The following is a 27,981-nucleotide window of genomic DNA, read 5'->3' as shown; positions in this document are numbered from 1 at the left end:
TATATAATATTTTCTCCTCCTCATTAAGAATAAAAAAAAATTACACATTTTTCTTTCTTTCAAGGTTCAAACAAAACCTAACATCTACCAATAACTTTAGAGATAGCAAAACGAATCGAAACGAGACAAGTAACCCATGACTCGACTATTTAAATCGGGTTTGGATTTAATACATGTCATCTTGTTTATACAAAGGTTAATTTGGGTCTAACCCGTTTATTAAATGGATTAGACAAGTATGGGTTGAGTATTCGCTGGGTGAAATGTTTTACTTTTTATATATATATATATATATATATATATAAAATACAATGAAATGAACCCTAACCGGCTGACCCTCTCCCAGATCCCCGATTCTCCCTCAGCCTCACTGCCTCAGTCGATTAGCCCTCGAAACCCTCACCGCCTCACGCACTGACACATTGTGGCAGTCGGCATTGGGCCAATGGCAGAAGCCTCACTCCCTTCTACAATGCAAACTAAAATTGAGTTTTTTCTCGGTTTATCTTTTTTTTTCTAAATATATATTAAATAATACTCTATTCTTGGAAGTATTTCCAAGAATCGAGCGAGATTTGCTTATACTAGCAATCGTCAACCCCTGCGCCGCTTGCAAGATCCTCCGCCGCCGGTGTGCCGAGAAATGCATTCTGGCGCCGTACTTTCCCCCGACAGAGCCCCCCTCAAGTTCACCACCGCGCACAGGGTGTTCGGAGCCAGCAACATCATCAAGCTCTTGCAGGTATTTCATTTTTTCTTCTATATTTTTTTTTCTCCTCCTTACCTGATTGGCTCTATCTGTGTGAACACAATTTGGTTTTTTGAAGAGAATCCAAGGAAGAAGCAGGTCCTTTTCTTTTTTTGGGTTTTACTTTTGGAGCGCATTCCATGTGCAGCGGGATCCAAATTCAACTAAAATTTCAAAATTTTAACAGTTCCTTCGCAATATTAAAATGGGCATTTTCCAATTCTCCTTCGAAGACCCTGTTTACGGATGCGCAGGGGCAATTTGCCAACGGCAGAAACAGGTGAGCGATTTGCAAGCGCAACTGGCCAAAGCCCAAGCCCAAGGCGAGCTCGTCAACATGCTACTCCAGCAGGCAAATCTCCTCGTTAATCATGGAAATGGCACAAGACGAATCCGCCCAATCTCCAACACAGGATCCCATCGTCTCCTGCATCGACAACGCCGACACTACTACGATCACCGTCGGCAACTTCTTCTTCGACAACTCTAGTCTGGGCTCTGCCTGGGAACCTCTCTGGACATGATCAACGGATCCATCTCCAATGGCGGAGGATGTTGAGCCCATTAGTATCTCCAACGGCGGAGGATATTGAGCCCATTAGTATTCCAAGCAAATCTCGATGAACCAGCGCCACACGTGCGACTTCCCAACCAAATCTGGCTGCTTGGTACCAAGTAGCGGGTTTACATTCTGAAATCCTTTCCAAAATAAAGTATTATTTAATATACTTTTTAGAAAAAAATAAATCGGCGAAAAACTCAACTAAAATTAGTAGGATAGTCATTCGCAGAGTTTTTTACCAAAATATTATTAAAAAAAATTAAAAAACACAAATATGTAGGAAATTGGAAAAATTTACATAAATATACCTAACCACTTTCCAAAAGTCGGTTTGGGCTTTAAAAATAAATAAAAAATTCAGCCGCAATTCTTGACTATCAAAATAAAAAAATAATTGAGAACCTACTTTTCAAAAGTCACCCCCCCAAAACCATATCCCAACCCCCCACCCAAAATCAAATAATAAAATATATATTATTTTTAATTTAAATAATAATAAAATATATTATTTTTCAAAATTTTAAGATTTAAATACAAATTTGTAAATAAAAAAAATATTTTTTAGTGTCATTTAATATAAAAAATATTTTCTTCTTTTTAGTTATTTTCAAATGAATTAAAAAAAGTAAATTAATTTTTTAATTTCAAAATATTATATAGAAATGAATACAAAACAAAAAAATTGAAATAATTTACTTTTGAGAATAATAAGACAAAAATGACATCTTACTTCCTAATTACATAAAAAAATTATTTAAAAAAACTAACTTCCATTTTTTTTCCCTAAAATAGAAAATTTGTTTCTAATTTTAATTAATCTTTCCTTTTTCCACTATTCTACTTTTCTTTCGAACCAAATAGGACCAACGTACTACAATGGAATCTATCATTTCTTTTACTAGTACAGCTCAAAGGGAGTTTTGTAGGGCAACATCGTTTGGGCTCATTCCATCTTCAAGAACCTCATCAATTGGGTCACTCTTGACCCAACCATTTACCCATCCAAGCCCTTCGACATAAATGGGTGTTGGTCCGGATTTGCCACCATCCTTTCGGGCAACAAATCCGTCATCCTCTACACTAGACTCGACCTCCAAAACAGATAGGTCCAAAACTACGTCGCACCTACTAACCTATCCGACCCGCATCTCCGTGAATGGATCAAACCCGACAACAACCCCCTTGTGGTTCCCATCCTGAACATGAATACGAGCGCGTTCCGTGACCCGACCACGGGCTAGATCGGGCGAGACGAGCATTGGAGAATGGTCATCGGTAGCTGAAGGAAGCACCGGGATGGCCTACTTGTACCAAAGAAGAGATTTTGTGAATTGGGTCAAGGCGAAATACCTACTCTACTATACTTCGAAAATCAAAATGTGGGAATGCCCGAATTTTTACCTAGTTGTGGTGCGCGGGCGGCACGGGTTGAACACATTGGTGATGGGGAGAACATGTGAAACACGTGTTATAATTTTTTTATTTCATTACATTTTTCTTCCATTCCATTATTTCATTCTAATTGTTTTTTGTGCCTAGATTTTTGTGCAAGTTTTTTGTTTTGTTTTGTTTTGTTTTTTTAATCAAAACCGACTTTTGAAAAGTCGGTTAGATAAGAAATATTTTTTAAATTTTCCTATATAAAATATACATCAAATAATATGTTAAATAAATTTTTCATTCTTAATTATATATTAAATAATTTTTTTATGTAATTAGGAAGTAAAATGTCATTTTTTGTCTTAATATTCCCAAAAGTAAATTATTTCAAAATTTTTTTGTTATTGTATTCATTTTTATATAATTTTTTGAAATTAAAAAATTACCTTACTTTTTTTTTAATTCATTTGAATAATAAATAAAATGTAAAAAATATTTTTGTATTAAATGACACTTAAAAATATTTTTTTTATTTACAAATTTGTATTTAAATCTTAAAATTTTAAAAATAATATATTTTATTATTATTTAAATTAAAAATAATATATATTTTATTATTTGATTTTGGGTGGGGGTTTGGGATTTGGTTTTTGGGGGGGGGGGTGACTTTTGAAAACTAGGTTCTCAATTATTTTTTTATTTTGATAGTCAAGAATTGCGGCTGAAATTTTTTTTTTTTTTTTAAGTCTAAACCGACTTTTGGAAAATTGGTTCTTTATTTTGGAAGTCAAGAATTGCGGCTAACTTTTTTTTTTTTTTTTTTTCTAAAAAGCCCAAACCGACTTTTGAAAAATCGGTTGGATATATTTACGTAAATTTTTTCAATTTCCTACATATTTGTGTTTTTTAATTTTTTTTAATAATATTTTGGTGAAAAACTCGCCTTTCGCAGCCTTTGCAGGCACGCAGATCTCATTCTGATAATCTCACTTAGGCAGGCACGCAACCATCACCCGTCGACGTCAGCCCGTCACGGGCTCACCAACGGCCCACGTCACTCTCCACAGCTCCACGCGGCCACGCCCTATGCCAGATCTGAGATGAGATCTCCTAAATCCTAACTGGCCGACTCCCAATTCCCCCACAAGAGGGCTGAGGGCACCAAGTCTTATTATTATTTCTCATTTTCTCATAATTTTGTACTATATTTTTTATTTGTTCACTTGTTTGAACTCAAAGTCTTCTCATTAAATGTTTAGAAAATTTTAAAATATATAAATTATATTTTAAGCAAATAACCCATTTATTAAACGGACAAATTTGAATTTACCCATCAACCCGAACCCAAATCCAAACACGTTTAACTCCGATCCATTTATTGTTAACCCATTTTTATATCCCTACATAACTTCATCAAACATATAACAAAATGACAATATGACCACCTGGTGCGCGCTGTCAATCCACAACTCAAAAGGAACTACCCAAAACTAACACGATACATTGTTACCAACTGCAATAGAAAAACCGTCAAATCCGCAAAGTCTATAATTAACTATTAGCAAGACGAAACAAAGAACAAATATGCTGCTCCTTTTTTATCATGTATGTATACGCCAACTTTTTTTTCTCACTATTCTGCCTTGATGAAATCAACCGTGTCAACTTTGTTCCATGAAACCTCCCTCCAGTATTATGCACTTTTTAAGTATTTTTCTACCTCTACAACCAAAATCTCTGAATTGTCCGGCTCCAAAAGCTTGAACAACTTTCTCGTATACCAAACAGGAGATGAGAAAAAGCAGCAGAGACTCCACCCTGGCTATAAATATTCTTCAATCACCTGCACGCTGCATTTTATCACCTTCCAAAATGTTAGAGGCCTCTATGCTCTATCCACCACAAACATACAGCAAAATCACAAAACCCAGGATATTTGTTTACCGCTTCAAGTAAATTTAATGGAAATTAAAGCAAATGTTCATAGACCGAAAAACTTATGTCTTCTTAAATACAAAGAAACTTAAGAATAGGAAAACTTGACAGGTTAGAAATTATACCTACTCTTTTAACTTAAATAATAAGGCCTCCTTGGAAAATTTTTTACAGGTACACTCAATATTTTCTCTGAAAACCCCAAAATTACCACAAAGCTTGGCCAATTCGTAAAGAAATTGAGGCTGACGACCAAATGATCCTAGGTTTCATTCCCACTACTGCAAGTTTATTAGATTCATCCTTTGTGAACTTACTGCCAGCCCTAGATCTACAGCTTGTGGTCCAATCCAATGTATAAGGTTTGTTTGTTCTGTCCCTCCATATACACACGCACGCGCGCACACGAAATTTTTTAGAAAAAATATATCAAGATTGGTGCTTTGAGGACTGCTGAACTTTAAACAATTTTACTTCAAAAGTTCAAAATATTATATAAAGAAAACAACAGTTCAAGAATTGCACACAATACAAGGCTGCAGATACAATGAGCCGGGGTGTCATAAACAAGATGTTCTGCTAAATGTATAACAGATAGAGAGTGGCAAGGGTCCAAAATTCATTGGACCGATTAACGCAAATAATCAAGTACCTACTGCCAATAGACAAAGAAATGAATTAAATAAAAGAAATGTCATGTTGGATGTGGAAGAGCACATAGATCATCCAAAATATATTGTTTAATAAGTGTACATGCATACAGAGCTTAATTTTAACTAACATACTAAGTGAGAACAATAATAAATGGCAGGTATAGTGCATTAAAGAAGAATATGGTAGCTAACATGCATCCCATGCATTAACAAGTCAATAAAAAGAAAATATACAACTGTTAAAACCACTAGGAGAGACCATCTGATTTTTCCCTATTTTTTGTGTGATTATCAAACTACTCTGACAAAAAAGAAAACATTCACGAAAAGTAAGGACACTTAATAGTCATTTTTTCTGCATACATATACACACTCACACACACATGTATAAATTGTGCAGTTGCATTTTGATAGAAGAAACGACTGTTAAGCATCAGTTCAAAATGGTCTCACCAGATTCAAGGTGCACTCATATCTGGCTAACATCCATTGGGTAACTTCCCAGCACTCTCAAGAATGTAGCAAATTCCTGTTGACATACAAAAAGTAACATCAGCACTTCTTACCACTATTGATACCACAGTGCTCGAGTATATTTGCCAGGAAACTGCACCTTTAAATGCTTGAGGGCATTCTGAGAATTGGGGTCAGCCATTGATGCTTCAAAATCCACATAGAAAAGGTAGTCAAAGTATCTGTCCAGTTACACGCTAGTAAATTAATCAGTATAAAAATGATTAGGTGCAGACAAAAGCATCCTAAAAGAATACTGAGATGTGCTAAAGCAAAACAATATGTATTCTGTAGAATCTGCACTGATAGAAAAAAAAAAAGGGGAAAACAAAGAGTGTTAATAAAAAAAACAAATTCTTAGAATTTCATATATGATTTGCATTACTTTGGAGACCCATTACTGCTTTCACCAGCTGAACGGAGGGGCTGCTTACGCTGTGGACGGCTTTCAATCTGGCAAACAAGAAAACAGTTACAAACTACAATAGTGCACATAAAAAAGGAGAGACGGAACTTCGGTGAACCAAATTAAATACCTTTAAAAGATTGATATTCCTCATGGCAAAAACAGCCAGAGCCTTGAAAAGCACACCAGGCCCCTCTTCTAGGGAAAAAACAATGCTTGTCTGCAAGACAAATGATAATAATCTCAGTCCAAACCAAGTTTACGAAAGATTTAAGTGAAGTTCTAAAATACAGTTCCTAGAACCATTCAGACAATATGTTTTACAATTGAGCAACGCAATCTTAGTTAGTGGCTGATTTAATCTTCCCCATTTCTCATAGGTCTTGTATATCAAAAGGGATACCTTGAAAGGCCTATCTGTGCCTGGAATAATAGGCTCTCTTGCCAGCATTAGGAAGCGAGTAACATTATCTGAATCATCCTGTGCAGTGCAAGAGTATCCCTAAGAGATTGGAATTATATCGAAATCCTTATCGTGACAACAAGAAGGATATATACCTGAATATCTTGAGCAAGGACATTCAAATTATAGATTCCAGCTGCACCGAAACTAGCAACTGCACCTGTGTCTTTGAGTTTATGGAAAGCAACAAACTACAAATATAGCATTGGTATGGTATCAAATGATTGTAACAAGGAATAGACTGCTACTTATTTTAGTCATGGCCTCCACAAGGAAATTTCTAAAATATGATGAAAAGTGATATAAAGTGAAAATTATGAGGCTTCTACTTCCAATATGCCCACTAACACTGCTGATAATGCAAAAAAGGCAAATATATCATATCAGTGCTACACAACCAGCATAAAAGTAAGCAACAGTTGCATAATTTTGCCGAAGTGTTATAAGCTATATTTTAATGCCTTTCAACAGAGCCAAATGCATCAGGATGGCAATTACGTTAATCTACCATCCTCATCTCAGTTTTTCACCAATCTGTTATAATGCTCCCATAGTGAGAATTATTTTAAAATGCATTTTTCTACTTCAAACTATTATCAGTTTTCAAATTACCTAGGAGCCTCTAACTAAATTCAAAAGTTTAAAACTCACCTTTGCAGCTCCAGCAGTATCATCTACAGCTTCTCGGACCACTCCCAACTTTGTTAGTGTGTTCTCACACTGAGCAAGAGCCTGAAACATCACTCACATTGCAAATAAATTCACATAACAACTACTACTACTAATACAACTACTTTGAGTTGGGGAATGGGCATACTTGAGGATGGCTAAGAACCCTTGTCAAATCTTCTACTCCAACACCCTGATTGGCTAGTAAACAATGCCTAACAGCAAGTTGCACCTCCCCAACAATATGCAATCTATGTCGAAGCAAAAGATCATAATTCCGGTGGATGCTACCCCCTAAGGAATTTTCAATAGGCAAAACTGCCCTGTCAACAAGCCAGTGCTCAACAGCCTGTGGGGAAAATAAAACAAGAGAATGAAGGTGTCATTACAGCTCATAGCTGCTCAAGAACAAACTGTGGCGCAGTCTCTCTCTCTCTCTCTCTCTTGCACACAAACACACCCACACATACACAAATAAATAAATAAAATACAAGCACATGCACAAATGCACACACGCATGCACATGCACATGGAGTCAACAGTAATGAACTTGTTGACTACGACGACCGAAAACCTCCACATGCTGGTGACAAATAGATTGTCATTCTTATGTGGATTTTCAAACAACGAAGCATCCTTGACAGTGGGACTTAAAGCTGTGGCTATGTATCCATCACAAAGCACTTCAGCATCAGTTATTAATTTCATTCATCCCTCTTTACTATCCATTGTCAATCAAACTAACATTTGAGTATCGGCTCTCATCTCTACTGAGTTTTCCTTTTATGACCAACTAATGCATGATCCCATGTATAGTGTACAAGTCCAACTTATCCGAAAGCCTTCTTACTGTAAAGCAACTTTTGGTTGGCTAAAATTTCGTATCTCATCAGCAAATAGCATCAATCACATATTTTTTAAATGAATATACAATTTATTTATTCATTATATCCATAAATCTAAAATATGAAAAATGGAAAGCCAAGACAAATAAAAAATAAAAAATAAAGGCAAAAGAAAACAAAGTGCATCCAGCCCAAGCAAGCGACTAAGAGAAGAAGAGATCACCAAAAAAGCTGTGTCAAATTGTTCACAGGGGACTGCTTCACAATTCGGGTATGCTTTCTCTGCTGCCGACTCACTGTATGCACCACTAACTCCCTAAAATTAAATGCAAAACTTCAAACAACAGACCACAACAAAAAAAATAAAACAAAAGTAAAAGAAGAAATATGAACAGGAATAAATTTCATTATCACTAATAAGGTAAACCATCATCTAACAATAATACGATACCTGGTATGCCACGCGAATTCTAGACCCATCCCTGGCTGAATTTGACAAATCATGAGCAGACAAAGGCTCTGACATCACCCCGTAGACACAAAAATAAATTATTAAAAAACAGAGAGGTGGAATAAATAAATTAATAAAAAATTACCTACCATCTGATAGTGACGAAAATGATGAGGAAACGCAAAAAACGAAAAAAACAAATTTAAGATTTTATGTTCGATGATTTTTTCGGTTTTTTAATAAAGGAAAACTCATGTCATATAGTCCAAATAATTGCACTAGACTCAGTTCAGTGCAAGCTTTAGTTTTCTCGGACCCCAAACAACGAAAATATAATGGATCCGCTGAACAAAACGGTGGAAATTTAAAGGAAAAAAATATCTTTAAAACGGATTCCAATCATTACCCCAAGAACCAACGTCAAGCAGGTTTCTGAACATTCAATTCCTTTTTCTTTTCCAATATTTTATCGGCATCCAAACAGCGCACATTTCAGAACAAGGAACAAGGAGTGAGTCTGCCTACTTGGTTGTGGCTGTGAATCTCTGGAAACGTTCTCAGAAGAGTCCGAGTAGTCCCCCAAAACCCTCCGCAACTCGAGAGCTTTAGCCCTCTTCTTCACGTCTCCTCCATGGTAGTCCTCCTGAATCGAAACCCTAATGGATGATCTCCGAAATTCTTTGTTAAGGTCGATCCGGCGGCTGTGACTGACTCCGAACGCCGCTTGGTCTGAATGCGATACTTTAGAGAAGGCAGTCCGCGAGAACGAGCTTATGGAAGCGCCGGAGATGGCCGTTGCCGCCATCGCCGTTGGGAGTATCGGAGGCGCTTTCTGTTTCGAAAGCGTTCGAGTTGTGAATGAGGTGGTGGTGACTTGGTTTTTACTTTAGATTTGGGGACCACGTGCGCAACTCCCGCCTGATGTGGCACTTTCTGCGTTCAATTGCCACGTACACATAGAAAGATGCTCTCAAAGATCTTTGACCAAATTAATATTGCTTCATGATCCTTGCAAGAACATTCTGGCGAAAATCTTACATTTTTTATTTTGTAAAATTATTTTAAATACTGTGATAATAGAATTATAGTAATAAATATTATTAATTAAGGGTGCATTGGCCAAAATTGATAGGCTCCCATGAGACAAACTGAACTGAATTACGCTATTTATTAAAGTTATCATGTGTTGTGTTTGATTTGTGATATACAAAAAATAAAATAATAAATTATTTTAATATTTTTATTCGCACTCTCTAATTTTTAATTTTCACCGCCTCGTATATTTACTTATTTATTTATTTTTGCTCAATTTAGAGTTTGATTGTTTATTTTCTCAAAATATCCTCAGCACATTTCTATTGTACTAAATGAAAATTAATCCGAGGAATTAGATTTTCTTTTCTTTTCTTTCTCACTGTTGGGGTTTGTATTAACAATGTTGGCTATAGTATTGATTTTATCAAATATATTGTGTAGCCCTTAATTTGGGATGTCCGAACAAATTTGATTGTGTTCTTACCTTCTTTCTAGATTGAAATTATTGTTGAAGTCTAGGTGGGATGGGCATGGAAACTAAGCTAAGCATAAGTGCATATCTTTTGGAATTTAGTTCAGGTGTGAGCTTTAATTCACTCAAATTGCAATTCGCAAGTGTTTATGTATATTTCTTACCCTATCTATAGGTAGAAAGGAGGTGTACTCACATCTATAGGTAGAGTAAAACAATTTTTTTTTGTGGGGGGAGGAGACTAGGGGACATCCTTGTATATTTTTTTGTTGGCTAGCGCTAGCCAATGGTTGGAAACTAGCCAACCCTATCTCAGGAGGAAGGGCTAAGATCCCTTCCTTAACTAATCCAATCATATTTACTTGTTGCATAAAAAATGAGTCGAAGATCCTTAACCTATCCTATCCATTAGGTCAAATGCACCCTAATGGTATTTTAACGTATCTTTTTCGTTTTTTAGTTCTCTTTTGTCTACCCAATTAATGAGGTTAGAATGGTATACAAGAAAAAAAAATCTAAATTTCAACCGAAAACATATTTTATAAACAAATAATGTGAAACAAAATAAGAAGGAAATCAAGGTATAAATATTTTATACGATAATCTCGAAGTAAAAAAAAAAAAGATCAAGCTTATACAAGTTTAAAATACAAGATACTCGAAAACGTTCAAAAAGGTAGTTGACCATTAGTACGAAAGTAGACAATCCCTCTACGAATACTAGAACAAGAGAATTAAAATGATATAACTTATTCTGCAAAATTTAAAAGAATTGAAATGAGTCAACACTCATACAATAAAGGACTACAAAAGCTACACCTATATTTATAAAACATTATCTAGGAAATAGTTTATCATTTTTCCAAAAATCAAGGTACATTCATCATAAACAAAACTCAAAATTTAGATAGTATAAACATATTTAACCAATCTCAAAATACCATTATTGCATGCATCATAAGCTTATTTGATCAAAACAAATAAATAAATATTAGTTTGAGTATGTAACCTGATGGACAACATGATTTGTCAAATAAATAGAATAAAACATAATAGAGTCATACACGATCGCACATACAGACAGACCCATATTCATTATATCTAACATTACAAAATATTAGAATAAATGAGGAGGATAAAATCCATATCTCCCATAATCTTAGCAATAGGTCAAACAATCAAAAGTGTGTCCTTGGACTATAACATTCAAATACAAAAAATTACTATCAATACATAAATTACAACTTTTCAAAACAATGTAACTCTTGTCAAGTTGAATTACTATTTATTATTAGAATAATATATCAGAACAAATAATATATCAGAACAAATAATATCAAAAATAATTTTTCAGCATAAAATTCTTCATAAATTTGCATAAACAAATTTTGGATTCATAATACAAAAAAAAAATTAAAAATATCCACTCACTAAAAAAATATAGACGATCACAATGCAATATAGTCAATTTGGCTTACCAGCGAAAGAACTTCTCGAACCTATGAATAAGTAATGAAGGATAGATAAGCATAAAAAATAGATAAACTACATAATGCGAAAGAGTATATTATGCATATGATGCATGAATGTGTTGTTGTTGTTTTGTTGTTATTATTATTATTATTATTCTAAAATATTGTGTAGTATTCTTGGTAATTAGAATATAAAATTTAATTTATAAGCACTAAGCTTACACCATAAAAAAACTAATTTTTTTTAATAAAAAAATAAGTAACACATGTTATAAACCCTCATAGACAAATCACTTAATTTCCTGAACTATGCCTGCGGGGTCCCGAAATTACATCCGCGGAGCTCACCCGGGTCCTAAATTTTAAAAATCCTACTTCAACAGCAGATGCTCAATATTATAACATTTTTAAATTAACAACAATTAAATAATAATAAGCCCCTCAATAACCCCCTTTATCCCAAATTTGGGATTATGCCTACGACAATCCCACGAGAATTTCGTTCTGCTAGACTTGTAGAAAATTATCCATAAATTCTCGTGGTGGTGTTTGATCGTCGACTAGACTTATAATTTGCAAGAAATTGAGGTAAAATGTGAGATTTAACTTACTCCAGGAGATACGCCTACGCCGCTTCTACCATCAATCCGCTTTGATAGAAATGAAAGCAGTGGAAAATGAAGCCCAACGGTATCTTCTGATTTCCGATCGGACTAGAATCCGTCACGGAATTGAGGAGAGAGGGAGAGAGAACGAGAGGAGAGAGAGAGACTACGCAGGAGACCTGTGTAGAAGGAAAATAGAAAAGAAAGGGGGTGGAATTAGTCTTCTTGAAGGATCTATCCTTAAGGAAGTTAACATTTATATAATAATAATAATAATAATAATAATAATAATAATATATTTTATTAATAAAAATAAAAAATAAATTTTAATTATTATTTTTTTCTTTTTTATAAAATTAATTAATTATTATTTATTTTTTTGGAAATCATTCCACTAATCTTGTATAATCATTTTTGGGGCTATTACAACGGGGGTTTATACATGATGTTAGTCCTAGGAGATGTCTTTTATGCATATCTATATATTTATGTAAATGATGTTATGAAATGAACGAACTGTTTATGTCAGGAAAATGAAATGAGTATTTCCAACTGTATAAGTACGTATGATATAAAGACATCTATTTTCAACCATATGAAGAATGATATTTTTTGTAAACACTAATGCATGCTACCCACACACTGATGTTAACTTGATCACCTTTACTGAGAAGTGTCTCACCCAAATATACAAATCATCTTTTTAGGAAACTACATGTATCGTGCTTAGCAGGATCACAGGGTGAAAGTTAGAATAGTTCCTCTTTGGGAAGATTTGTATGATCCCAGGTATACGTAAATTATGTTGTAAGACTCCGAGCTTGTAAAATGGTCGTATGGACCGAACTAGTTGTCTTTTTGGGTTGGATTGTAATATGGATGTTTGGGAAACCTTTATGTATGAAAGAACTTAGAACTCCGGTAATATATATATGTGGAGAATGTTTTATTTCTTCTGCTGCATGTTTATAATTATGAGATGGTATTAGATACACAGACGTCACTAAAGTAGCACCTCGGACCCACATGGCGGGTCGTACTTTAGACTCCGAATCAGATTGAGCCGAAAGGTGAACATATATACTAGCTCAGATTGAGTTTAGTAGTATAGAGATTGGCTTGGATTGAGCCGATTGCGATACAAATTGACTCAGATTGAGCTGATTACGGTATGGTAGACACCGACTTGGATTGGGTCGATTATGGAAGACATTGGCTTGGATTAAGACGATTACGATAGACATTGGCTCAGATTGAGCTGATTGTGGTAGAAATCAACTCAAATTTAGCTGAAAAGTGAACACACTAGCTCAAATTGAGCTGAAAGGTGTGCACAGTTAGCTCGAATTGAGTTGAATAATGAGCATGTCGGCTCATATCAAGCCGAATAAAAAGGAAGTTGGCTTGAACTGCGTTAAATAGTGTGAATATCGGCTCCAATTGGGTTAAGTTATTCAATAGTTAGCTCAAGTCACGCTAAATATTCACTTACTGACTCAATCCAAGCTAGATAGCAAGGTGTTCGTCACATAAATAGTCATCAACTTGTATTCAACTGAAGGATCTAGTGGTCAGCTCAGATCGATCTAGGTGGAGTAGCATCTGACTCGGTTTGAGTTTAATAGTTAAACCATCGACTTGGATAATTCCAAATCAACGTGGTTTTGGCTCAAAATAAGTCAGATTGTTATGCAATCGGCTCGGTTGAGCCAAAGTGACCCCTTCAATTATATAAATCGTGATTTTAAAATTCGGATCTTTAACACAAAAAATGACATTGGACTAGTTAGACCAATCATATCATTTTTTGTGTTAAAGATCCGAATTTGTGTGTGTGTGTATATGTATACACATTGCAACAATAATATATTAAAAAAAAACATTGACTCGAAACTATTAGATATTTAGAGTAAAAAAAAAAAAAACTAACATGTTCTAGATAAAATTTATACCTTTTAAAAATAATTTTAAATTTATAATTATTAGAAGAAGTATTAGGAAAAGAAAATAGCATTTCATTCAATTAATAAGTTATTGTGAGTTTTTTTATGAATAATAATTATTGAGAGTCAAATGAATCTTGCAAGAATTGAGAGGGAAAAGAATTTAATTAGATTAATAAAGTTTCTTTATTTGGGGTGTGTAAGAGAGATATTTGTGTGTGTATTAATATCGTGCGTATATATGTATAGATATAGCAACAATAATATTATAAAAAAAAATAATTGATTTGGGGTGTGTGTGAGAGATATATGTGTGTATATATGGCAACAATAATATTATAAAAAAATATTGACAATAAGTTAGTTATTTTGAGTCAAAAATAGTAGCTAACATGTTCTCGATAAAATTTATACCTTTTAAAAATAATTTTAAATATGTATTTATTAGAAGAAATATTCGGGAAAGAAAATAATTTTTGATTCAATTAATAAGTTACTTGGATGTGTGAGTTTGTATGTGTAGAACGAATCTTGAAAGAATTGAGAGAGAAAAGTGTTTAATTAAATTAATGAAGTTCCTTTATTTGGAGAGAGAGAGAGAGAGAGAGGGAGAGAGGGATTGTATGTATACTAATTATCAGACTCAAAAAAAAAAAAAAAAATTGAAACAAATTTTAAAAAGAGGAGGGATTGATTTAACTAACTAACAAATTCTATTACCTAACACGATAAGGAACAAACTATTGTAATAATAACTAGTATTAAAGCAAAGAGCAAAACGCAAAAAGACAATGATCTTTCATTTCAAAAATTTCAAAAATCTCATTTGAGATTTCAAGAATTCTAAAAACCTCGCCTTAAGTTTTTAAAAAAGATACAAGTTTTCCTTGTTTTGTAAAATGAAAAGATTTTTAGGAAAGATTTTTGTCTTTTTAGCAAATCGTAAGAAATGTTTCTAACATTTTTAAAACTTCAGAGGAGGGAAGGTTTGTGACATTTTTAAAATCTTAGGAGAGATTTCTATATTTTTGGCATATTTCAAGGAAGGTGAGTGTCATTTACCCTAAAGTAAAATATCCAATTATAACTTATGCTATGAGTAAGCTTATGTGACTAAAATCTCTTATATTTAAGAAATGTTATTTTTGGTAACAAAAACAATAAATATGTTTTGTGAGAATTAAATTGTCATTTGTATTACTATCTCACACAAAGCACATTGAAGTTAACTGTCATTTTGTGAGGAATATTGTGTTGAAGAAGATTCGGAGGGCTCTTTTTTTGTTTAATTTGCTAACAATATTTTCACAAAGTCTTTATTTAAGTGTGCCTTGTCGAATGATTCTAATAAGGGGTGATATTTATTCACTTTCGTTTCTGACTTTGCAACACAAATAAATAAATAAATAAATTTTCAATATCTCCTCTTTAGAAAATTTGTGGCATAACCCCAGCCAAATGCCTTGTTTTTAAGCAATGTTAGGCACTTGTTAATATTTTTTATTTAATTTTTTTTACTTAGTATGGCATTAAACATCATCACATTTTTGATACGTTAAAAATAAGATAGAATAAAATTATAAAAGACTGATTTTATTTGCAATGAATAAATTATTAAGTTAGAGCCTGATTATGTTACATTTTAGAGAACTAATCATATCCTCTAATATTTTTTTTAAAAAAAATATTAATTTAAGTCAAACTTTTTTAAAATTATTTAAAATCTAAAATTATGATTGATTATGTTAAAGTGTAACATAATTAAATGACCTATCATAATTTTTTTCACCAAGAGTCCATATCACTATCACAAGTCGAACAAAATGGGGCACGTATAAAAAATTATGAGGTAATCTAAGAGTATGATTTAAATTTTTTTATAATTACTCATGTTTTGAGAAAATAGATTTCCATAGTTGAATTTGGACCAAATTTAATATAAATTTTATTTAATGTTTTGTCCAAATTCACACAAATTTAAATTAAAAAACTCTTCTAAACATAAAGTTAAAATAATTCAAAATTTAAAAATATGGTCAATTGTTTGAAATATAACGAAGTTAAATTGTCTAACCTAATAATTTTTCCACACAAATGGATCTGGCCACGTACACCTATGACTGTTAATTTTTTCAAAAAATAGAAAATTAAATGAACAACGTTCAAATATTGAGAAATAATTGCTCTGTAGTAAATTTTTTTTGCTATTTAAAATGATGTGCTACAGTTATCAAAATCCTATATTTATAGGGAAGAAAGTCAAAACGAGATTCCCAATCAAAGACTTTCCCGCTCGAGGTGTTCCGCCGTTTAACGTTACTTTGGACATCCCGCTGGCGCATGGGAGGGGCGGTGGGTACATTTTATTTCACACGCCCCACACTATCATTTGATTGGTCCGTGACGCAGCTACCTCCCTAACGGGTGACAACGGACAGCCGTAACGCTCCTCTCCCCCGTCCGTTCATTAATTAATCACGTAATTACTAATTAATTAATATTAATTAATTTCATTTCCTTTCATAATTCAAATTCTCTCCTCCGGCTAAAGACATCCCCTGCCCCCTCCACCTTTACTCAATTCTTCATCCTCTGTACTGTTCCCCTGGTCGCACTTTCACTCACTGGTCTGCTGTTGCTCGGGAAATGGACGGCGGTGATGGAAAGATGAGCAATCTCGAATTGGAAAATCTTCAACTGATTGATATTTCATCAGAAGATGATTTTCTTGTTGCTTCTTTTTCCGGCGACGCCTTCGAAGACCTTCGGTTTTCAGGTTGTCCATTTCTCTCTCTCCCATTTTTAGTTTTTCGAAAACCCTGTTTTGAGAAAATCGAGAAAGCGAAACGTAAAAAACTGTGTCTGAAATTAACCCAATAAACCGACTAGCTCGTTTTTCTTTGAACTTTAAAAAAAAAAAACAAAGAGTTTTATCCGTAGTTTGTTACATTGGTAATAAGAGCAGCAGGAACCGCCATTGGTGGATTGCTTGCTTCTTCATCACAATTGTTTCGGGCGAAAATGCTTTGAATCTTGATACTAAAATAGCAGTGATAAATGTGAACACAGGGATTAGAGTATAATCTATTCAGCCAATTTGCAATTATGCAATTTATTTATCGGGGTTTTCTCTCGAATTTGTGAGTTGTTTTTCGAAATTACAGCCAGCCTCCTTTTTGCAAATCACTGTATAACTTGCCCTGCGCTGAGGCTGTGGATGTTTAATTTACCCACTAAGTTTTTTTGGTAGTGATAGTACTTGGTCGTGTAAGAAAATCAAATTTATGTTGTATATATTTTGAATCTAAAACTGTTAATTTGAAAAAGATACTAAGATGTCAATAAGATCACATAGTATATTGCTGTTGAGCCTTTCTATGATCTGTAATTTGGGTTTCAATTCAGTGATTGTCACGAGTGTTGATATTCACTATTCGAGATTTCATCTTCTGCGTTCTTGATTATGCACAATCTTCCATTGTTTTGGATTGTTGTGTCATGTGAGATCTTAGAAGACGATATATGAATATTATCTGTCTGTGGTGGCGTCAAGAAAGTTTGGGTAAAGATACCTCAATTTGAGCTTAAAATTTAGAAATGAGTGTACATCTTTTATTACATATACTGTTTTTTTTCCTCCCATTCCCTGTTCTTCCTACGCTCTATTGCCAGCCTAAATCAGGATTTGGTTGCAGTGGATGGAACAGTAAATTGGGAGAATGGAAATAAGAAAGATGGTATTAAGCTGTTTGAGACTAGAAGCCATACAGAACTAGCGAATGAAGTAGGTGTAATTGGGCAAATCGACCAGGAACCCTCAGTTTCTGAATCTATGGAACCCGAGAGATCAAGTGTAAGTGGTTTGCGGAGAAGTTTAGCATGGGATAGCATCTTCTTCACAAGTCCAGGTATGCACTTTTCAGGTGTCGATATGCGGCGACAGAGACAGAGACAAACAGACACACACGCTCTCACATACACATTATAGTTACAAATATATAGTAAACTAACGTCTCCTTGACATGCTTAGGAGTTCTGGACCCTGAGGAGCTCTCTAGTCTGACTGGAGGATTCAAGAAGGATGAAACCCACCTACTACCTGGCATTCTAGAAGATCTACATAGAGTAATCAAGCCAAACATTATGTTAGATTGTGATGCCTTTTCTCTTGAAAGCCTCGAGGTTGATTTACTTGAAGATATAAGAGCTTCCATTCAGAATTCCAGTGAAGCTCTTGATCTGTTTGAAAACATAAGAGCATCCATCCATAAATACAGTGGAGCATTCCGTGTGGCGAGTTTTGGCCTTGAATCAGAATTGGTAGGCATGCAGAATGTCAACTGTAAGTATGCTGCTATTTTAGATTTTCTATTTTTGTGTATTTATTTTTTATGGCTAGAAACTGGCAGCTTTACCTGCAAGTTTCGTGGAGCATGAAAATTTTTGAACTCTTGAATAGTTGGCCATCATCATTTTGTAGAACATCTCATTCTCTCTCTCTCTCTCTCTCTCCCCCTCCCTCCCTGCTTGTGTGTGTGCGTGCGCGCGTGAGTGCACATGCCAGTGCATGCCCATCTGTTTATGTTCAATGATGCAGTTGCTTCTTTGCAGCCTCCAAGAAGTTGAATGTTACTTCCCCAAATAGGGTATGTTCTATGGTTGATGCTTTTCCTATAGCAATTTTTTTGAAAAATCTCCCAAATGCAAGGTTAATGAATAAGCTTAATTTATTTTGCAATTTCAGATGAGCAAATCAGCTTCCAGAAGGCAAGGTGTTAACATGCGAGGTTCAGGGAGAAGTAACAAGGAAGTTTCTGCTCATCCACCAGCTGCTCAGGCATGTATTAGTTGAGCAGAATGAGACAGTTGCTTCTTCTATTCTAAACAATTGTGCATTTGCCTCATCTTGACCCTCGAGAACTATCCGAATAACTCTTTGTTTTATGACATGAACCAACTGATATTATTTACTTGTTGATTTGTACAGAACAACAGCATAAGTGCAGGTTTGCAGTCTCTCAAGCCATTGAAGATACCAGACCAGACTAAACCAATGTTAAAAGCACAAACTAAAAAGGCTTCATCCACCACAAATCATGTTCAAATGGACAATAAAGCTGCAGGGGCTGCGTCTGGTAAGAAATATCCCAATAGATCCAGTAGATTTCTTGGACAACCCCAACCTCCTTATCTAATAGGAATTTGTTTTAAAATATGTGCTTACTGCTTACAGAGAGATGTCTGATGGTGTCCAAGAAACCCAACATTGAAGATTCATGCAGCACTTTCCTTGGTTCCACATCATCTTCCGAATCATCTTCATTTGCTTCCACTACCACTACTGATTCAACAGTTTCTCGCTCTACCCGTAACAAATGTGGAAGTGCTTCACCGGTTGAATCATCTTCAAGAGTTAGAAGAAGAAAGACCGACTCCAGAAATGATAAAATTGCCGTGTCTGATACAAAACTTAAAATTCCTGTGAGATATTCAACAACAAATAAAAGAGAGTTGGGAAATTCAAATCTATCGACGAATTTATTGGCCATGTCTACTCTTTCCTCATGCACATCACCTGCGAGCTCCCTTGATGGGGGCTCCTCAGAATCATCATTGTCGGTTTCTACTGTCGCCAAAACATGCACAAATTCAAAGGTGAGAGTGAATGATACTGCTTCTGGAGGGGAATATCCAGGTAGTAAATCAAAAGAATTGCACTGCCAATCCTATGTTAGACAAGAAAATCAGGAAACACCATTTCCTAATCAAACTGCCAGAAAGGCTACAACAGGAACTAGTCCTGCTGCAAGAGACAATACAAAAGATTTTAAACATTCTGGTCTTCGGAAGCCATCACCAAAGATTGGGTTTTTTGATCAGGTTAGTGCTAGCTGTTTTAAATATTTTTATTGGCTGCTTAATGTGTTTGAGATTTGATTTTATGAAGTATTTTACCACTTGAGATTTCTCTCATTTTGACAGGAAAAATTCATGGCATCAGCCCTAAATGGGCGTCTGCAGTCTGGAGTGCAGAGTGCTTTGCCCAAAATAAAAACTGGCATCAAGAACCTCATTGGAGCTGCAAAAACCAGGCCTGGGAAGCTGAAACCATCTACATCTAGGACTTTACCAGAGATTCAGAATATGATGCTAGATTCTCAGAAAACAGGGGCAACGCATTCTGCTGTTCCAGAAATGTATGGCATTAGGAGAAATTGTACTGAGTTTATTGACCCAACTTCAGCAGTTCAGACTAAATCAATTTCCATGGACAGAGAAAGGTGCTTGACCACCAGGAGAACAAGCACCGGAGGATGTGAAGAAGCTGAACCTGTCTTGGAACCTAGCATGCAATTGGAAGAGAAAAGGGCTCAAGGAATTTTGAAGAATAAATCAGGCATGGGGAGCAAGAGGTGGGCCGGCCTCAGGGCGAACAAGATTAGCACAATAAAAGATGAAACCAGTTTCCTTGGCAATAACATAAAACCATTCGAAACAGACCATGGAAATGTCAGCCAGCAGTGTCTTGAGAATGATCGGCATCTACTCAAGAGAGAGGGAAAGGATAATGTACATGATTTTGACGATGAATTCAGCTGTTTAAGCAGACAAGTTGAAGCCATTAATTTCCATGTGGATGCAGTTACAGAACTCAAGGGAAAGAAGGCTCATTGTCCTTCCCAGTTTGGCACTAAGGGCACTGGAAATTGTAGCCCATCTATATGTCCATCACTCTCCCATAAGCAACTTCTTGACCAGAAGCAAGACTCACCAAAAAATCTTTCAAAGTTCAGTTTGCACTCTTTTGCCTCGAGTGTCGAGCGCATACCCAGCACAAGAACTCCTCTGGCAGACAAAGATTCTTTCTGCAATATACGTGAAGGAAAGGAGAATCTGCAATATATGTGAAGGAAAGGCAGTAAAGGCATTAGCCTTTTCCTTTCCAGAAGGCACTGTGATTGAGAAAAGCTGATCCTTTGCACAGCTTGCATTTGTTGGGAACTCAAGGGAGAAGATTGTTCTAGGCTCATGTGTTAACACGCCATTGCGAGTACACCCGCTAGAGTGGGGAAGAAAAGAAAAAAAAGTTCTCTTTGAGCAAGTAGAGTTCTTCGCGGCTTATGTAATTTTCTCTGCAGTTTACTCAGTAAAATTTAGTTATGGATGCCAAGGGCGGGGCAGGTGGGTGCACTCTTCTCGAGCCAAATTCATCATCAAATCATGATCAAGATAGACGGTGCTTTGGATTGGGATTGAAGCTCCTTTCTACAAAATTGGCAAGCATTGTTTGTGAAGGATATTGCTTAGAATTTCCTTTCAAGTTGAAAAAATCATCCAATGCCTTGGCTTATGCTTGGATATGCCATGGTAAGATTGAAATGGCATGCTGAGCTATATTTTACAGTCACTTTATTCAAAACAGTGGAGATTCTATCTTTAATGAGAATTCTGAATACACGTGAAAAAGTGTTAATGTTTTTTTTGATCTCAAAGAGTTAAATTGTTAACACGCAACTGTGCTATGAACTTCTTCCGCTTTAATTTCTCCAACATTGCGTTCAACGAGGGGCAAACTCAAGAGAAAATTGTTTAGTGCAAAATACATTGTCAACAATCTTTATGTGAAGATAAAAACAAATCCTGTAATACCCCAGGTGGGGTTTCCAAAGGATTTGGGGTACAAGAAAAGAAAAGAAAAGAAAAAATGCCTCTTAACAAACACATGGGTCCATCTATTTGCTTCCGTTTATAGTCGTGCAGAGGGAGAGATTTTGGGTGGATGAAAAGTGCAGAAAATGAAGGAAAATGGTACAAGTTTGAGGCTGACATCTAGATAAGAATTTGGTGAAGAAAATAAGGAAAGAAATCAATTTTTCTTCGTACTTTCACTCTATTTTCAATACAACTCAAAATTAAATTTATTAAAAAATGATTGAAAAATTTTTAAAATCAGAAGAAAATTATTTAATTGCATGAAAAAAAGGGTTTGACTTATTATTTTAGTAGTTGATGTTGCCTGTGGATGATCAGTTTACAAGTTATGTATTAAGTTTAAAACAAAACAAGTAGGTACAACAGTGCAAATGATGATGTAGATAAGAATAATAACTTCATTGATTGCAAGCAAATTAAATTAAACTGCTTCTAAAAGTGTAAAGCGAAAATTTTGATAGTACTTAGAGCGACAAAATTAATAATATTAAATTTACCCTTCACGTATTTATGTAAAACCCAAATAACCATATATCAATTAATTGAATATTGATTGATACATAATTGATCGAACGCTACTTGAAAGTGACACTTCTACTTAAAAACGAAATGTTTCAAGTGTTCTTGGACATTCTTGTTCCCATTGCACCATTTGTATATATATATATGCTTTAGGGTCTTGATTCATAGATCTCTCTCGGTTCAAGAAATAAAAATAAGAGTATCGAACAATTTGTTGATCCTCCACTCCCTCGATCACTCTTCTTCTTCGAACCTCCTATCTTCTTAAAACAGTTACAAATTTCTTCTGGCAATTAAATATATGTACAACCCCAAAAACTCCTTTGAACTCTAATAAGAATTCTCACCAAATTTTAGAATTAAGAGGCACCAAAACTTTCAATTCTTATAATTCCCATGATCATTTCTTCTTAGATCAATATGTTGTCTTGTACAAGATGACCCAACTAAGGGATTTTCTCTCAATTCGCATCAATGCTAGAAAGGTTATTAAGGTAAAGAAGCTATTGAAAGATCCGAATCAAAATGATAATTTGAATTTAACATTATTTTTTTATTTAGTTTATTATGTAGTTATATATTTTGTATTTTACTTTGATTTTGATATCTACGATTAAACTTTTTGAAAATTTATTTTATTAAAAGTAAAAATAAAAGTTAAACATGGACATAACAAAGAAGTTTATCAACTTACAACTTCGATCACATACATACACACACATGTAGGGGTGCAAGTGTAGTGTGGCATGTGCGTATGTTGCAATGAATCGAGCATGTTCGAATTTTGAACGAGTTTGTGCACATAAATTTAGGTGTGTATATTTTTTAGTTGGCAACAAGAAATGTATTATCAAAAGATGCCTAAAAAGATATTGTATTAGATTTTTTATTCCTACATATGCCTAGGAATGAATTTATTATTGATGTTTTTATCTATTTTTTAAAATATTTTTCACTAATTTAAATTCTTTGGACATTATGCAAAGTCATTCAAACATTTTTGTTCTACAAATATTAGCCTCGACTCTGTGCATAGAGCTTTAGAGTTGAATTGCAAACCTTGATGGATATATTATATTTTTGTTCATTGCAATAAAAGAGTAAGCTTATTTGATTATTAAAAAAAAACATGATTTACTGACTTAAAAAAACTTGTACAATGAACATGTAAAAATAAAATGATCATGTGTAAAAAATTTTCAGACTAATGAACTATCCATGCTCTATTTGTTTAATCAAAACTTAATTTTCAAATTAAATCAAATATTTATGCTTATTTTATTGTTATTATACATTATTCGAACGCTTTGGCAACTATTAGACAATATTTTTATTTTTCAAAATAAAAAATTTTAAACTAAAAACTAGCAACCTATTTGATTAAAAGCTCCCGCGAATGCACCGAGGATACCCCCCTTTTTTTTTTTTTTTTCATCTTCACATCAAATGATATTACAAAATATAATTAAAATAATAAAATTACAAATAATACACATTAAAAATATATTATAATAAAAATAAATTTTAATATAATTATTTTACTTATAAAATGAATAATTTAATTCAAAAAATATATTTCTGGATATTAAAATTTATAACAACAAATTACCAAAACAATTGAAAATCATAAAATCTGATTTTCAGAGAATTGTGTCTGATAAAGAAAATAATCTATACACTGGGCCTATAAGTCATAAACTGAGAACAAAAAAAAAAAAAAAAGGCAAGAGAAATTTGTACAGTATACGATGTATACCTAGTCATTAGTTCAAATCTAAAAACTGATGTTACTTGTGTCTCTGGTGGGTTCCAACAAAATTAGAATGCAAATGGTATTAATTAGTTGCCAATCCAAAGCAGCAAATAGCCCCAATTCAAGTTAACCCCCACCACACCCACTGACCTCTCAATTAATTTTAGACCTCTCAATTTTGAATCCACCACCTCCCTCACACACTTCGTCTTAAATTTTGTTTTTGGGTCCTCAGCTTCACCTTTGCCCTCAAATTAAACAAATGAAAATAACACATGAACATATGAAAATAACCTTTACTACTATCTATAAATCTATAAAATTCACGATGCTATCAAAACATAAAATTCAAGCTTAAGAAAATAACAAGAAAAAAAAAATATATAAACAACAACAGCAGCAGCAGCAAGCCTCAAGTCCCATTAGGTGGGATCGATTACATAAATCCTTTTTTGCTTATTCACCCGATTTAGAGCATTTTCCTCTATTAGATTAGAGGCTATTAAGTTCTTCCTCACTACCTCATTCCAAGTAATTTTAGGCCTACCCCTATCCCTTTTCATGCCAAAAATCATAACTCACTCACTCCTCATAGGTGCTCTACAAGGCCCACGTTTAAATGCTCAAATCATCTAAGTCGCCCCTCCCTTATCATGGTTTCAACCGGTGTTATGCCTAAATTTTTGCTTATATGTTCATTTCTTTACTTCATCTTTTAATGTTAAACCACTCATCCATCTTAGCATACGCATCTTAGCAACTTTCATTCTTTGTATATATTATTTCTTAGTTGCCTAACATTCTCAACCATAAAGCATAGCTAACCTTTTGGCTGTCTTATAAAACTTTCCTTTTAATTTTAAGGGTATTCTACAATCACACAACACACCTGATGCACTCCTCCATTTTACCCAACCTGTCTTAATTCTACGTACTACATCTTCTTTGATTTTCCCTTCACCTTGCATAATAGATCCAAGATATCTAAATCTATCAGTACTATTAATCTCTTGATTATCCAATTTAATCTTCTCTCTGTTGCTACTCGTTACATTACTAAAATTGCATTTCATATATTCAGTTTTACTCCTACTTATCCTAAACCCTTTAGACTCTAATGTGACTCTCCAAAATTCTAACTTAAATTTCACACTACTACTATCATCAATTAACACGATATCATCTGCAAACAACATACACCAAGGGATCTCATCTTGAATATTCCTAGTAATTTCATCAATTACTATGGTAAAAAGATAAAAACTTAAAGTAGAACTTTGATGAACACCTATTGAGATTGGGAACTCTCTAAACTCTCCTCCTACGGTCCTGACGCTAGTCACTATTCTGTCATACATATCCTTAATGACCTCCATATATCTACTGCAAACTCTCTTCTTTTTTAAAACCCACCAAAGCAATTCCCTAGGTACTCTATCATAAGTTTTCTCTAGATCAATAAAAATTATATGCAAGTCCTTCTTCTTTTCCTTAAATTTTTCCATTAAATTTCTTAAAAGATAAGTAACTTAACTTTTATTGTTGATCTCTCAGGCATAAAACCAAATTGATTTTCTGAGATATTCGTTTCTAATCTTATTCTATGTTTAATTATTCTTTCTCATAATTTCATCGTATGACTCATAATCTTAATTCCACGATAATTATTATAGTTATGAAGGTCACCTTTGTTTTTATACAAAGGTACTAACGTACTTTTCCTCATTTCTTTTGGCATTTTCTTAGTTTTTATAATATTATTGAATAGATTATTGACCAAATAATTCCTTTATCCCCTAAACATTTTCAAACTTCAATTGGAAATATAAATAAATGAAAAAAAAAAAATTGATTTGATATTTTGGCACCTTGAGGAGAACTATCATCTAGATCTCGTCAAGACAATGAAGATAAAACTGAACAGAAGCAACAGCAAAAACCATAAAAGGCCAAAATATGCATAAACCACTAAGCACTAAATACATATGAATATTGCATACATCTTAATGTGTCAATAAAAGAATAGATGGCAAGATCAAAAGTAATACAGAACCACTGATCGGGGGATAAACCAACACCAAATGAATTACACAAGAAAATGTCAACCATAAGCATAAAAAGGGGGTGGGGGATCAAACCACGTGCATATAAGGAACTCCACCATTAGTCCATCCAAAAACACCACTAGCAAACCAAAAAAAAATAACATACCAACCTATTTCTATATATATAAATCTTTGAGGACCATTTGAAGCAAGAATGTACAAGAATATACCACATCCAACTTGCCGACCAGCATTCAGTACCTGGCCAGATGCCTAGCATCTTCAATGACGGGTACAACATTTGTTAGCTTCTTTGCCATGTCAGCCAAGCCCCAACCACTTCTATGAGAAAATTTCACTGCATAAACCACTCCCAACTATCAGGGAAACAGAAAAATACAAAGTGAATGACTTTTTAGTGTGAACATAGCAGAAAAAACTAAGATTCCATCATAATGATCACTTATATGACCAAGTGACCAACAATATCAGACACATGATGGAGTGGTTCTAGAAGCAGCCCCATGTTTCTTGATTCAGCATAAGCACATACATAAAAAATATATGTTAGTAAATACACACCTTGAAACTCCACTCTAAAATGGATCATAGAAGACACTGGATCACCGCTGACGAGAGAGAGAGAGACAGTATAAACTTATAATCCAGATACCATCAACACCATCTTGAATGGCCACTGCCAGCTATGAACGGAAGGGGTTCCATGCTCTGTATTCAATCCAAGTTCCACACAGAAAATCATTAATACGAGCAGAAATTCAGACATGAAAATTTGATATGAGAAAGATTCTCAAAAGCATGTTAACATCCTCCCTTGTTTCCATTTTAAGCTTCATCCACACCATAACCTTCATCAAAATTAAATCATCCCTCACAGCTGTTGATCCCAACCAATCTAAATTGTCAAACCCCTGCTGCTGATGAATGACTCCACCTTCTGATTGTTGCCGCTATTCAAGAATTTTTGGGGCAGTTTTCAACATAAGTAGGAGACAGAAGAAAGGGTGAGTGAGATTGGACACAGAGATAGCAAGAAAAGCTAAACAGGCTCTGCCGATCACATATGATGCAACACAGTGGAATTGGAGGAGAATTTTGTCACAAAGAGGACGACCATCAAAAAGGGTTTATGCTTGTAGGAGTAGTTTAAGATTCTTCATTTACTTCTTCATTTTCCATTATAATCATACTACAAGAAGATTTGAATCTATATTTTTCTTATTCCAAACCAAAAGTAAACATCTCATGCCTAGGGAAAAACCCCTGCTATGATAAATTAGTCATCCTAGCTAGACCACAACTTTTGACAAAATAAACAGAAGAGGCTTTGCACACTAGGATCTCAGCTTCTCAAAAATTGATGAAAACTTGTCCACAGTAAGTAAAATCTATTCTTTACTGAAGGAAGAGATGAAACATAGAGTGTAAAATAAGGAAATGCTACCACGTGTTAAGCTTAGGATCTTGGCTTGTCCTTCTTTCCTTGAAGAGAGCCAAAAGAGAGACACTAGAGACCTTCCTTGAATCTTACTCCAGGATATCTCCAACAGCGTGCCCCTTCCGTCTGAATCCTGCAACCACCACTTCATCCAGCACCCAACAAAATCAAACAATCCAGGAATTCAGCATGGAGACTCAAAAAGGCAGCATTGCAAAAAGCCAGAATTCCAGGGCTCTAATCAGTCGACCAAATCAGTGGTTTCTGTCTAGTTTATCTGTATTTTTATTTTAATCAGAAAATGTAAATGTCTTCAACTTCTTTTGGCAACCTTTCC

General features: G+C 34.4%; 3 protein-coding genes across 4 annotated transcripts; 2 read left to right on the top strand and 1 right to left on the bottom strand.

Moving 5' to 3' along the window:
* Positions 1–329: 329 nt before the first annotated feature.
* LOC131167101 (LOB domain-containing protein 1-like) lies at positions 330–1,496 on the top strand. The gene is made up of 2 exons (XM_058125908.1): positions 330–742; positions 936–1,496. The coding sequence occupies exons 1-2, from the start codon at positions 644–646 to the stop codon at positions 1,236–1,238; spliced, it is 402 nt and encodes a 133-aa protein (XP_057981891.1). The 5' UTR covers positions 330–643; the 3' UTR covers positions 1,239–1,496.
* A 2,541-nt stretch (positions 1,497–4,037) lies between these two features.
* Positions 4,038–9,484, bottom strand: LOC131167100 (arogenate dehydratase 2). Of its 2 annotated transcripts, none has more exons than XM_058125907.1 (12): positions 9,032–9,463; positions 8,626–8,693; positions 8,398–8,490; positions 7,478–7,678; positions 7,312–7,392; positions 6,756–6,851; positions 6,601–6,678; positions 6,328–6,417; positions 6,177–6,244; positions 5,892–5,973; positions 5,732–5,807; positions 4,038–4,540 (listed from the first exon to the last, which is right to left on the bottom strand). In XM_058125907.1, the coding sequence occupies exons 1-11, from the start codon at positions 9,063–9,065 to the stop codon at positions 5,748–5,750; spliced, it is 951 nt and encodes a 316-aa protein (XP_057981890.1). In that variant the 5' UTR covers positions 9,066–9,463; the 3' UTR covers positions 4,038–4,540; positions 5,732–5,747. The 2 variants fall into 2 exon arrangements, with proteins under 2 accessions (XP_057981890.1, XP_057981889.1); XM_058125906.1 differs by having other exon boundaries at positions 4,172–4,540; positions 9,151–9,484.
* Positions 9,485–16,718: 7,234 nt separating this feature from the next.
* Positions 16,719–21,633, top strand: LOC131166514 (uncharacterized). Its single transcript, XM_058125110.1, has 8 exons — positions 16,719–16,928; positions 17,848–18,060; positions 18,183–18,494; positions 18,764–18,798; positions 18,897–18,989; positions 19,140–19,287; positions 19,386–20,032; positions 20,135–21,633. Exons 1-8 carry the CDS (start codon positions 16,799–16,801, stop codon positions 21,059–21,061), a joined length of 2,505 nt encoding a protein of 834 aa, XP_057981093.1. The 5' UTR covers positions 16,719–16,798; the 3' UTR covers positions 21,062–21,633.
* Positions 21,634–27,981: the final 6,348 nt, after the last annotated feature.

This window comes from Malania oleifera, chromosome 10 (genome assembly GCF_029873635.1).
Source record: "Malania oleifera isolate guangnan ecotype guangnan chromosome 10, ASM2987363v1, whole genome shotgun sequence".
Lineage (NCBI taxonomy): Eukaryota > Viridiplantae > Streptophyta > Magnoliopsida > Santalales > Ximeniaceae > Malania > Malania oleifera.
Note: the sequence above shows the minus strand (reverse complement) of the source record. Positions and strands in the feature narration are given on the sequence as shown.

Bases quoted from the DNA above. Each gene is read 5' to 3' on its own strand.
- LOC131167100 (XM_058125906.1), bottom strand. From the start codon at position 9,430: ATGGCGGCAACGGCCATCTCCGGCGCTTCCATAAGCTCGTTCTCGCGG. The intron at 7,679-8,397 runs GTGATCTCTTCT...TTTTCCCCACAG, and splicing joins AATTTGACACAGCTTTTTTG to GCTGTTGAGCACTGGCTTGT. The intron at 6,852-7,311 runs GTGAGTTTTAAA...CTATATTTGTAG, and splicing joins ATACTGCTGGAGCTGCAAAG to TTTGTTGCTTTCCATAAACT.
- LOC131167101 (XM_058125908.1), top strand. From the start codon at position 644: ATGCATTCTGGCGCCGTACTTTCCCCCGACAGAGCCCCCCTCAAGTTC. The intron at 743-935 runs GTATTTCATTTT...AAATTTTAACAG, and splicing joins ACATCATCAAGCTCTTGCAG to TTCCTTCGCAATATTAAAAT.
- LOC131166514 (XM_058125110.1), top strand. From the start codon at position 16,799: ATGGACGGCGGTGATGGAAAGATGAGCAATCTCGAATTGGAAAATCTT. The intron at 18,495-18,763 runs GTAAGTATGCTG...GCTTCTTTGCAG, and splicing joins AGGCATGCAGAATGTCAACT to CCTCCAAGAAGTTGAATGTT. The intron at 18,799-18,896 runs GTATGTTCTATG...TTGCAATTTCAG, and splicing joins ATGTTACTTCCCCAAATAGG to ATGAGCAAATCAGCTTCCAG.